The sequence below is a fragment of the Equus asinus genome, chromosome 22 (genome assembly GCF_041296235.1).
Source record: "Equus asinus isolate D_3611 breed Donkey chromosome 22, EquAss-T2T_v2, whole genome shotgun sequence".
In the NCBI taxonomy this organism is placed as follows: domain Eukaryota; kingdom Metazoa; phylum Chordata; class Mammalia; order Perissodactyla; family Equidae; genus Equus; species Equus asinus.
In genome coordinates, this window is record NC_091811.1 from 44,145,386 (window position 1) to 44,159,019 (window position 13,634).

Genomic DNA, 13,634 nt, shown 5'->3' on the forward strand with positions numbered 1-13,634 from the left:
TACAGTTTGGCCTACAAATGTCAACACAATTCACCCAAAAAGTGTTTAATCTTTACATATATCCTTTTAAGGGATTGCCTATCAATAGATATAGTCTCCTCATTGTTAGTAGCTGATATTCCATTATTTTCCATGGAAATTTCCATTGTAGGTATCTTTTCTAGAAAAAATTAAACTTACTTTTTTAATATGTATCATCAAGATGAAGAAACTACTTACAACATATCCTCACTTTTCCAAAAGCTGACCACTTTTTATCTCAAAAGCAAATGCCTTAAAATGAAAAGATATGCTATCAAAAGAAATATTTAAGATTTTGTATTTTATTAAAATATGCAAATCAAATAACTAATCTCCACTTTCACGTAAATTTATGCTTATGGGCATCTATCTTTGTTGTATTTGAAGGCACCATACAATACTTTAAATAATCAAGACGATTCAGAATGACTATAACTCACCATACTTTAGAATGATAAAAGTATTTCTTTTAAGGAAGCTAATGAAATTATAAATTAAATTGAGAATTCAAGATTATTATAATCCCCATAATGGCACTTCCAGGGGGCCACTACAGAAGCAGATGCTAGACAGGCCAGGACTGTCTATTTCTACATTGGAAATACAATAATGTTAAAGAGACTTTAGCTAATGTAACCCTGCACTTGTTAAGATAAGTTCAAATTTTACGAAATAGTATGTGATCACTACGATATTCCCCATTATAAAGAGACATATTTTAGGTGAGTTGAAATTCTCTCCAATTTGTTGCTTGTGGAATGCAAGTTGGAGAAGATCCATAAAAAAACCCTCAACTCTGAAGACTTGAGATTCTCTTAACAATGTGTTTTATAAAACAGAAAATTTTAATTTTAGTAAAGTCCAACTTACCAATTTTTTTCCTGGGTCATGTTTTTGGTGTTGTGTCCAAAAACTTTGCCGTATCCAAGGTCAGAATCAAGTCATTGACTCATTAAGGACAACTAACACTATGTATAGTTCATCCAACTGTAGCCTCTCAGATGACCATTTGAAATTCCTATGCTACCACTGATGTAATGAATGGAAACTCAAGATCCGATCCAGTACAGATCAGTGGGCTTCTGTTTAAACTATAGGCATAATTGCATTAAACGTTCCTTTCTCCTTAAATCTGATTATCTCTTCCATTGGTAATAATATAATGACATAATCATCAGGCTTGTCATATAAATACAATGTCCTTAGAAGATATTTATGAGCTTTAAACTCCCCTAAGAAATATTTATTTTTAGTCTTTTAAATATTTAGTGTATTTTGATTTTTAAAAATTGTTTTAAAAATTTCACACTAAAATCATTATTCATTAGGGAGTAGTGTGGGAAGAAGAGTCACCTTGCCTTCAAGAAGAGAATCTAAATACGTACATAAAATGGCACTTCTCTACTTGTGTTTTTAAACATTTTTATGTGAATTGGGAAGAAACAACAAAATCTCCAGGCCAGCAGGTGTTACTAAATTGCTCTAGTCAGAAAAGCTGTGCAACTGGAGAGACCCAAGCAAGAGCTTATGAAATCATCCAAGTGGGAAGAAAAATAGCATATAGTTTTTATCATGGATAAGCACAAGGTCATTTCTTTTGGAGAGTGGAAAATCTAGAATTTCCATTGAAATGAATTGAAATGAAATGAAATTGACATTGAAATTTCAAGTTGAAATTGACATTGAAATGAAAGTCTCTAGATACCAGAGATTTGGGATTCATTTCTCATTTTTCCTTAGTGTGCTGTAACATCCTGAAAAGCCAGGAAATATTGGGCATCATCAGGAAAGTTATTAGAAGCAAAGTAGAAAACATTCTATGTGTTTCTGGCTTTTAAAACCTCAAGAAAGACATGAAACACGCAGCTCAGAGAAGGACTTTCAAAATCATTAGCAGAGAGCTTCTGTTCCCAGTCATGATCTTACTTACGGTTGTGGTAAGCTTGTGAGGTCCTTAGGACATATACCCCTATTCCTTTTCAAATGTAGAAGCCATGTAGAGCAAATGGCTTGCATAGCTAGAAAAGGGCATCGCTGGAGCTAAATCTCAATTCCTCTGGTTCCTCTCATTATGATCCAACGATTCATCTGCTATCTCAAATGGGATGATGGTTATGGAATGTAACTGAGGTCTATAAATTATTGAATGGTGATTTTAGCAAATTCCAACTAAAAGTGAGGCATCTCCCTTCAAAGTATTTCAAGTCAGTTTAGAAAAATTAATGCTTCATACTGGGAGAACCTAACTTAAGGATTTTATTAATCATCTATGTGTGCACAAATGTGTATTGACGCAACGCTAAGAGCACTGGAACTACAAGAGCAAATAAAAGTTAGCCCCTGGCTTTTAGAAGCTTCATGGTTCATCTAAGAGTTGATATATGTAAGATATATAAATTAAATTTTGAAAGGATTGGCAAATTCATGAGAATGTTGGCAAAGTCAGCTCTCATCATCAAGGTTGATGTTAGAGCAGACAAAACATCTGTGTGGCATTTGCCTTAAACTCTCTCTTAAAAAATAAATTGGAGGGGTGAACCATAGCTTTGATCTAGCAGAGACATTCCAATGATCCCATGTAAGAACATTACTCCTTTCTAGCCATACACATCAGTATTAATTCATTCTTAGCTGTGTTCTGTAAATGCTGCTATGTTGATGAAATGTGATTCTCTTCTCATCCTGCTGTGAGGCATTGCTCTTCCCTTTCAGAGAGGATAGACTGTCAGGAACAACTGCTTCCCAATGTGGCTATGTTTGTGATGGATTTTAAACCAGTTGGTCTGATCCTATAAGCATGTAATTTGTTTAGAACTGTTCTAGATGTTGCTGAGTACCAGTGTTGGTCACATATTTAGAAAGATAAACAAGAACTGACCCAGGAAAGAGACTAATGTCTCCGGAGCATCTAGAAATTCGTTCATTCTCTTGTTCAAAAATCATTAACCACTTAGTGTGTTCCAGACTGCTAGTCAGCTAGCTAGGAGAGTGGTGTGTACGGATTATGGACATAGCCACCTGTCCCCAACATTTGCTATCTAGTGGAGCAGAAAGTTTCAACAAGAATCACTGCAGGTGTGTTAAATACTATAAGCTGTAGAGGGAGTTGTGAGAACACAAATGAGGACCAACTGAAGCTAGAAGGGGTGAGAGGTCACGTCCTGAAGGAACTAACTCAATGCCTAAGTCATAAAGGACTGTACAGATTTTCGTAGGAGGAGAAAAGTGCGATGGTGATTATAGAAAGAGGAAAAGCATGTGCAAAGGCTCAGAGGCATGAAGGCATGGCTTGTTTGAGGAGCTGAAAGTAGTTAAGCATGGCGACACAGGGTGCTTTTGGAGAAATGATGAGAGATGGGCAGAAAGGAGTTGTGAATAAAGAACCTAAATGTTTTCCTCGAGATTATGGAGGGAAATGTCTTTGTTTTGAATGAAAATGGAGATTCTGTGTTTCTGACATTTTTTTCAAAGAACTTTCTAAATGTATCTAAATTTTCTTTGACTTATAAAACAGCATAATGTAAAACAATTTTATTTTTCTTGCAGTTTCTGAGGAAGACAAAGGATTTGGACCAATTTTTGAAGAGCAACCAATCAATACCATTTATCCAGAGGAGTCACCAGAAGGAAAAGTCTCACTAAACTGCAGGGCACGAGCCAGTCCTTTCCCAGTTTACAAGTAATGTACTTCACTTCTCTTTTCAGAAAGGAGGGCGAGACTAAAGATTACAGATCAGCATCTATGACCCTGTGCTGATAGAGAAAGATATAATATAAGGCTTTCCACAACATCCAGGGATATTAACAAAAATATTGGCATACAAGTTCTTTTTAAAAAGTTGTTTAATACTCAAATAGATAGCAAGTTTTCTTAAATATATGCAAATAATTCACTTGCCATTTCCTGCACAGATAAAGCCAGTGCCATTTGACATTATCCACTTAAAAATTGTCTAATGGAGACTATACTATTAAGCATGGAAGAGGTTATATGAAATTTGTGCCCTTTTTTTTTTTTTGCTGAGGAAGATTCACCCTGAGTTAACATCGGTGCCAATCTTCCTCTATTTTGTGTGGGGGTTACCATGACAGCATTGTTGCTGATGAGTGGTGTAGGTCTGCACCCGGGAACTGAACCCTGGCCACTGAAGTGGAAAATGCCAAACTTAACCACTAGGCCACAGGGCCCGCCCCCATGCACAATTTAAATATACATATTTGAGGATAAAATCGTTTTTGTATGCATTGGCCTGGATAATTCATACCTATAGATGGTGGATAATATTTTTATATTAACTATATTTAAAGAGCTAGTATAGATAATTCAAGAAAGCAACACTATTTCAATATTCTCAAATATGTATTCCAGACAACACAGAACATTTCTTAAATGTCTCTATCTACTGGACAATCTGTATAAACATACCTCTTTCTGTTTTTCTGGGGTACCTATTTGTGCTATCAAAAATAACTTTATAAAAAGTAACAATGGGTTTTCCTGTTTCCGATGGTCCAGAAAAGTATACTAACAGTTTCTAGTCTGATGCAAAGAATAAGATTTAAAAATTAACAAAATACCAATGGATTTGAAGTTCACCTGTGAAATGGTTCCATGAAGACAAAGCAAGTGATTGATGGAGAAATTGGGGCTCTAGTGTGTTCATGTTACAAGACTTATTTGAAACTTGTCACTCAACAAGATTGATTTTAATAGTAGATTTTTTTCCTGGATAGGAAAATAACTTTCTATTGTTATAAAAAATTGTTATCAAAGAGAATGCCCCTTCCGTCCAATTTAATTGTAATTGAATTCATTTTTCTCTTGCCTCTGGCTATAATTACAAATTAATCTTAAAATAAAACATAAATTTAGGTACAAAATCACCATCTCTTTGAACTTATTTTTATTGTTTCAATTTCATTCCTGGGAGTGCAATATAAGTAGATATTTTATAAATTATAAGTAATACATTTGTTCTGAAAATATTTGATGGGCTAGACTTATTTCTACCCTTCAGCCATACTTAATGAGAGTCTATGCACACAGCCACGGATGTGGACTAATAGGGGCTGTGGAGGAGATCTAATTCAAGCACATAATTTCACAGGAGAGGAAGCTGAGCCCTGGATGAGTAAATTGACTTGCTCCAGAGCTAGTAAATCACAGATCCAGGTCTAAAACACAGGTTTTATGACTTTCAAAGAAGCATATAATTTTTTCAGCATGTATCTATCTAGATAGGTTGATACCATCTCAAAAGCTATTTCTGTGACTCTCTGTCCTTGACATTCGTACATGGAAACTTACCAAATCAGCCTCTGCGCTGGAATGGAGGTGACAAGACAAAAAGAGATTGTTCTAAGATAGTGTTCTAGACACATGTACTTCTCTTTGCGGCCCCCCCCCCACCACCACCCCCTCACAGAGACAGTAAGAAGCTAGGTTTGCATAACTAAAATTTTATACACATTGATTAGCAACTCCCTATTTCTTCTCCCTCCAGTCCCTGACAGCTACCATTCTATTCTTTGCTTCTATGAGTTTGACTATTTTATAGATACCTCCCATAAGTGGATCTTGTATTTAGTGTTCTTATCAAAATTTAAGAAATAAAAATAAGAAGCAAAGTTTTGCTTGGCGAATATATCACCAACTCCTCCCCCAGGTTGCATCAGCACTGAAGTCCCCAGGGCAGGTGTGGCCTGACTATCCACTCGTTAATGTAGAGAGCTGGAGGGGAGAAGTAGATCTTTACTTCTGTTATGACGGCAGTCTGTGTTGGACAGCAAAAAGAAAAAGAAAAAAAGATCAGCTCATGATACAGCTTGTCTGATAGAAAAGAACATTTGAAGTTTCTAAAATTTACTTAACATTCAGGTCAAGTCATGCTAACCTTGGTAATCATGCAATTTGTCATTCACACAGTAGTTTTATATTTTGGTCATGTTCTATAATAATTTCTTATTCATGGCAACATCCTGAAAGTTAGGACAGGGAATTTTACCTTCCACTTATCAGCCTTAAGGCTTTCATTATCTTGTCTTGACCCCCAAAATAACAAGAACTCCAATAAAATTGCATTTAAAGCTGTATGAAAAGGATTACAACAATGATGTATGTTCCTGAAAATAAAATAGACCAGTGAACTTACCCAAACACAGCAAAACTTAATCATTATGTGACATCAAAGGCAGAATCAGATCCACGAAGGAAAGTTAAGGAAATAAAAAAAATTTGGAATCAACATGATGGGAAATCTAAACATAACAATTGGAATTGCTCAACAAGAAAACCCATTGCCTTGGCAGGTGCTAAGCAACTTGACATTGGATGGTTCAGAGAGGGACAATTGCCATCAACCGAGGGGAAGGGGAGCATTTATCCATTGGGTTGGAATTTGGTAGGTTCTCAAAATTCAAAAGCACAGTTTTCTGTGTTTGTTTTTAAATTACCTCCTACGTTGTAAAAATTAAAACTAAAAATGTTCCAGTAATTTGATTTAATAAAAAATATTCTAAAACCATTAGGCCTTTTTGCCAAGATTCTGATCCTAATCAGAAATGTGCCAGGCAATGAGTGATGCAGCCACAGTCCACTGTTTGACCATGGCTTTGTCTTACGTCATTGCTGAAGACATGGAACCTTAGGGATAACCCCTGGTGCAGAATGATTACAAAATTACGCAGGTGGTCAGCTTAATTGAAACCTGTTTTCTACATGCATTCTTCTCATCATCTCACCAAGAAAGTTAGAGTCCTGTTTCTAGTCAATTTATTTGCAACAATCTCCATAAATATACCTGCGATAGTTGTTTGTGGCTTGGAAACAAAAGACCCAATTGACTTTCATCATTTTCAAATTGTGATCGCCCTCTAGTGGTCAGAATATGCCATTTACTGAGCAGCACTCTGATTTCAGTTAGTTTGTTTTATTGAAAAAGCACTTTGATATTTAGAATGAGATACAGTATTTGTCATTTGGGATGCCTCATGAGAAAAAAGGAAATATTTCATGTGCTTGAACATTTACCTTTCTGTGCCTGAGCTAAATTATAAATCATGAGCCCAGACATGTGGAATTGTAGGGTGTGAAGAAATACCACTTGGAATCATCTACTTAATCATCTGACTTCACATGGCTCTCTAGCCATATTATTTTAGAACGATGTTAGCTCAGTACACTGTTTGCAGGCCTCATGACCTTTGATGTGACATTTATTTTTTTCTCTAATAGATGGAGAATGAATAATGGGGATGTTGATCTGACAAGTGATCGGTATAGTATGGTAGGAGGAAACCTTGTTATCAACAACCCTGACAAACAGAAAGATGCTGGAATATACTACTGCTTAGCATCAAATAACTATGGGATGGTCAGAAGCACTGAAGCAACCCTGAGCTTTGGATGTAAGCAATCGTAATTTTAAAAAGGGAAAGTGCATTGAGTGTAAGGGCAAGTGTATTGTGAAGTAAAACTTACATGCTATTATAAGAGTTCAGCAAGAAGAAAAATCAAGACAAAAAGAAAGTGAGAGAAAGTGTCCATTGATGAGGTGGGTCTTATGAGATCAGTGGGACTTATCTGTGTGGAGATGAAAAATTTCAAGAGAGCAAAGCATCATGAGGAGTATTATGAATGCACTTGAAGTAGTGAAAGGTAACACTGGAAAATAAACTAAGACCAATGTTCTGAAGGATATTGAATAACTTTCTAAAAACTAATATTAATGGAAATGCTAAGCCATGCATTCTCAATGGGATGGTATCACCCCCAAGGGGTGAAAATTGGTTCTTGTGGGAAGAAACCATCTTAAATGTTACAACATAATGGTTTGTGCCTCTCCTAAGCTCAACTCTACCTGACAAAACCTTATTCCTTAGTATTTAATTTCTCTTGTTAGGAATAAGTCAAATTCAAGTAGCTCAATTATTTTAAGTTTAAATTAAATTAAGATTTTTTCCTTATGGGGGCAATAATGAAAAATATTTTGGGAAACACTGTGCTAAACTGAAAGTTAGAGGTTCTGAAAGAAAGCTGTGCATTGGGAGAGTGTTGGCTAGATGATCTTCAGTGTGTGATTTCCTAAGTCAGCACTTAAATCTTTTGAAAAATGGATTACAGGATGAAGACAATGTTTTAAGAGGACCCACATGTTAGTGATTACGAGGAAGAAAGGAGACAGGGTCAGGAAGAACAGTCAGATTAAATTAATGTGGTGACAGCAGGGATGTAAATAAATACAAACTTTGAAGAAATAATTGACACAATGCATTGCACTAAAGGAAAAACATGCCAAATTTTTTTTAAGGAAAGTCTAGTCAAAGGGCAGGAACATTCTGATCTGTTTAAAAAAGGGATGGGAGCAAGTAAAACCAATTTCATGGATGAGAGGAAACATTTAAATGGTTGTTTCATGTGCAGAGGTTATGGCGACATTACGTTGTCCACGTCTAAATGTCAACTAAGTATTTGAGGATAGGGATGGCATTCAAGTGAGGCGTCGGGACTAGAGAGGTAGATTTGAATGGTTCTCTGCAAAGGGTGAAGATTAGAATGATGAGTTCTTAGAGCTATACAATAGATTGAGAGGAGTAAAAATTAGATATTACAATTGGAGTAGTGATCGCAGGTGAGAAATAGGAGGTGAGGCGGGACTGAATGAGCACCGGTGAAACAAATGAAGAATCACACAGTAGAGTATCAAGAAACCAAGCAAAATGTGAGTTCCAAATACACAGAAAAGAGTAAAGGAAGCGAGAACGGAGGAAAACTCAGAATTTAAAGAGGAGCAAGAAATTGTTGACCTTCGTGTTCCTCAACCAGGATCTTGCCTTTTATTTTTATTTCTTCTCCACCTTGGAGTCCTCCCTCAGGAAGGGAAATTTATCTTTCAAATGAGTCTGTTCCTCTCAGTCATTCATCCTTCCTTACTTTCTTTGTTAGATCACTGGTTTTCTCTGAGCCCGTTATATTTCCAGATGACTTTTCTTCCTAAATCTGAAACAGAAGTTTGGGATAGCTGTAATGTTCAGGGTTGTCAGAATACTTACGCAGGCTGCTACCAGCATCGGTAGGCTTGAATTCACCACAGAGCTCTTCTCTTTGGGTGTATACGAATCCCAGCATGTAACAACGGGAACTGACTTTCACAGGCTTCACCAAACCAGCTGAGAAGAGTTATATCCAAAACTGAGTTAGTAGCTGAAAGGTGAACTTCAATGAATCTCTGTCTTTGAACTGACCAGAGAGTGAAAGCTTTTCTTGTTTCTGTCGTGATTAGATCTCGATCCTTTCCCACCTGAGGAACGTCCTGAGGTCAGAGTGAAAGAAGGGAAAGGAATGGTGCTTCTCTGTGACCCTCCATACCATTTTCCAGGTAACTTTAGTTCCTCTGTGACCGCAAGCATCTGTGAACTGAAATGAGCAAATTTTTATTTACTTAACAGTAATGGTACATGTATAATTAAATAAGACTCAATATTTCTATAGCCTTCTAATGCATCACTTACTAGTGGTTGTAGATGCTTCCTTTCTTGGTTCTTGAATCACTTAACCCTAATTCCAAAGGTCTAGGATCATTTCAGATTATAAACAATATATATGTTGGATTATGTCTTCATTAAAGTTCCTGTTATACGGGAGGAAATATGATAGGTTTTCTATAAATTATTCCTGGAAAAGAACAGTACCTAGGAATGATATATAATCAATCACTTTATTAACAATTTAATTTCTACAATATCCTGTGAACTGTAATTAAACACTAGAAAGGAATAAAGACATAATAAATTATTAATCTCTTTAGGAGCACCAATCTGCAAGAATAATCATCCAGTTTAGCAAGGGGCTAAATTAAGTGTCATCTGCTACAAGATTCAACCTTTGGGAATATATGTTTTTAGTAATTTGATACGACTAAAATAAAAGCCACTGAAGAGCTAATTAAAAGATGAACCCTTCATATACTTTCACTAATTTTCACTTGTTTTATTTATCAAATAGCATCTTGAAATAATATAGTAATGCTTTCTCACTGAAAAAGATGTTTTGTATTCTTATAGTTCTAATATTATGTCATAAATTTGGCTTTAAATACCTCCATAGAGAGATTCATAACAGAATGTTGTAATTCATTTGTGTGGAATATATTAATCTGGTGTATATATATGTATGTATGTGTACATATATATATACACACACATCTCTGTATATTGCATTCCAATTATATATGTAAATTCTGATTGTTTATATATCAAATATTGATAATTTCCTCTCTAATAACTGTAGGAGAAAGGCTATTAATAGATAAATATGGGAGGAACATATGAATTCAAAATGTTGTAACAACCTTTCAATGACAGAACAGTCTTTTTCTTTGAAGAATTGTCAAAACTATGAAAAAAAATCCCCTCATCTTCATAGTATTTCCCACAAAGTAAATGATCATAAATAGCCAATGACTGCACTTGACCATATTCAACACCAGATGGGCTTCATTCAATCACTCATTAGCTCAACAAATCTCTTGTGAACACTTGCTGTATATCAGTGCTATTTATGACACAGAAACACCTTAGTGAGCAAAATAGGAAGAGCTTTCCACCCGCAGAGACCTTCTACTGGGAGAGACAGACAATAGACAAGATAAATAGTTAAAAGATATAGCATGTTAGATATTGATAGTTAAGCACTAGGGAGAAATAAATAATGTGGGGGAGAGGGGAGAATAAGTGTCGAGGGGATGCTTGAACTTTTATAAAAGACATTACTGAAAATGTAACTTTGAATAAAGGCCAGAAGGAAATGAGGAAGCTAACAATGCAGATGTCTGAGGGAAGACAAGCCAGGCCGATGCAGCATTGTGAGCAAAGGCCTGAGATGGGGTTGTGGAGGAAGACTAAGGAGGCCAAGGTGGCTGAAATAGAGAGAATCTGGTAAAGAGTAGTAAGGCATGAAACCAGAGAGATATGAGAGCTATGTCATATGGGACCTTAGAATTCATAGTAATTACATTGGCTTTTACTTTGAGTGAGATTTACGTTGGAGAGCTTTGAGCAGAGCAGCCACATGACATTGCTTAGGTTATAAAAGATGAGTCTGGCCACCACCATTTGAAAAAAGACTTAGCAGAGGATAAAGGTGAAGGCGGGAGATCAGTAAGAGGTATTGCAGTAATCTAGGCAGCATATGACAGACCAGGATGGTTGCAGCTGAGGTGGGAAGAAGTGGTTAAATTCAAGGTATATTTTGAGGAAGAGCCAAGAGGACTGGCTGGTGACTTCATGTAATGTATAAGAGAAACACAGGAGTCAAGGATGGCATCAAAATTTTGTCATGCGCTGCTGAAAGAATGGAGTCATCAATACCAGGTGGAATAGGTGTGGACACGGTAAGTGTGAGGTGCCTATTAAACTTCCACAAGGAGCTGTCTAGTTGGCAGTTCATATGGGCGTGGAGCCCTAGGGTGTTGTCTGGGCTAGGAATATCAATTTGTGATTTGTCATTGTAAAAATTGTTTCAAAACCATAGGACTGCATGTGATTACTTAAGGAATTACTATAGACAGAAAAGGGGAAGAAGAGGTCCAAGGAACAGACTTTGAGATTTTTCTGAGATAAGTCTTGCTTTTAGTTTCTGTGGCATCTTAACTACTGTGTTGAATGAAGAATTTCATGGACCAAGACAAGGTTGGTAGAAGCTTGAAATCATTAAGCCAAAAGAGTTAATTACCTGTTCATCCCAGTAAAGATACATATATCTACATGGTGGGGGGAACTAAGATGGCCTTTTAAATAAGTCCAAGAAACATCATTAGTCACAGAATAGAATCTGAGCAGCTCTTCCTCTCCTCCTGTCAGTTTGTAATTAGCAGATTATGATCTTTTTGAACATCAGACGTGCCACATTCAATATAAGAATGGCCATATGATTCAAAACCATAATACATGTGTGTATTAATTTTACCATCTCCACATCATAAAGCTTCTTCCTCCTAAATGCAGTTAAATTAAGGTTTTGTGCTTTACTTCCTAGAATTCATGGAGTTGAGGGTGGGACGGAACCTTCAGAACCTCTGGGTTCTGAACCTCATAGAATGTTATATATGCAACTATTTATGGTTGTCAAGCCCTCCTGCTCTAGCTGTTGATCGGGTAACCTGGGACTCAGTCCTTTCTATATCAAGTAAAACTTAGGCATCTCTACATCTCAATTTCCTTATTTGAAATTTGGGAATAATAATTTCTGCGCCATCTATTCCTCAGAGCTTGTTATGAATTTTAACTTTAATAATGTATTCAAAAATGGTAAAATGGATATATAATTTCAATGGATTATTATTAAAGTGAATAAAATAGTTTAGTACATTTAATATTTTGAATTCATTATTTTTAAATAAAGTACATATTACTATACAAAAGATTTTTGATTCACAATTTTGGAAATGTTGTCCCTCTCGTTTATGCACAGGAAAAACATCCAGGAGGAAAGTCTCATCTTTCACAATCCATTAACTTTTTCTATGGATTTGGGTGCTCCACAGTTTCTAGTAAAGGGCAAAACTCTGATTTGAACCAGTTTACTTAATTATCAAAGAAAAGTTTTAACTAAGAGTCTCAGTTCAAATGATTATTCAATTTTATAATAACAATTTGATATCCAACTGATTGCCTAATGCCTAGCACAGGGTAAGTTCTCAACATATATTTGAGGAATGAGGAAGTGAAAGAGTAAATAAATGTGTTCATTAAATTGATGGATGTGTAGTGGTTAAAATTTCATGGAAAGGTAAACTTACCTGTTTAGGTTTTGTTTTATTAAATAGCAATCAATAATTCACGAATGCATACGACTTAAACTCCTCGATGCTCAAAAAGTGAAGACATAATGCCTTATTTCCAGCTAATTTTCTATCAGTACAACCATCAGAAATTGAGTTGCACATCTCACAAAATATAAATCATGTATGTGTATATTGAGAGAAAGAATAAAGAAAAAAGGTCCACCATTTGAAGCATGGGTACTATTGGTGAAATACACAATACCTAATAATAGACATAGGTGTGAACTTTAAAATGAATAAGAAAGTGGAAATACTCTTAAGAAAAATAACTCGTAGCATATTGAATATGATATAGAATGAATCTCCATTCATTTTTGACTAAAAAGGTCAGCATAAAAATAGACACAAATGGGAGACCACTGTAGGGAATACATGAGCCCACAGGATAATTTGGCATAAATTTCTTTCTAAACAGATTTAATACATGGTCTACTGTGGATATCAAAGCACTAATCAAAAGCTATTGTGATGTTATTGGTATAGGTAAATTTTGTTCTATTGAGGTTAATTAAAAAAGAAAGCACAAACATCTTCTAGTAAGTTTGCAAACTATTTGTCCAGGGAATATTAAAGTACTTCAAATATATTTCAAGGAGAACTATACATTATTTAGCAAGGTTAGAGAAGTGATGTGTTCAGAGTAATCCAGTGAAACCAGCCAAATGCACTATAGCTGGCCAGAACAAATTTCCCCTTTAATATGGTCCAGACTCTCTTGAGGCAAAGGGAAGAAATCTCAGACATCTATCCATAAAAGGAACATTTCTGAAA

At 35.7% G+C, this 13,634-nt stretch overlaps 1 protein-coding gene across 22 annotated transcripts in view; it reads left to right on the top strand.

The window, feature by feature from the left end:
• Positions 1-13,634, top strand: part of CNTN1 (contactin 1) — a 342,078-nt gene that overhangs the window by 190,904 nt on the left and 137,540 nt on the right. For all 22 annotated transcript variants that reach the window (XM_044756131.2, XM_014827746.3, XM_070493919.1 and 19 more), the window contains 3 exons: positions 3,568-3,700; positions 7,256-7,428; positions 9,303-9,398. In XM_044756131.2, coding sequence (XP_044612066.2) covers positions 3,568-3,700; positions 7,256-7,428; positions 9,303-9,398 — 402 coding nt within the window. The remainder of the gene's footprint in view (positions 1-3,567; positions 3,701-7,255; positions 7,429-9,302; positions 9,399-13,634) is intronic.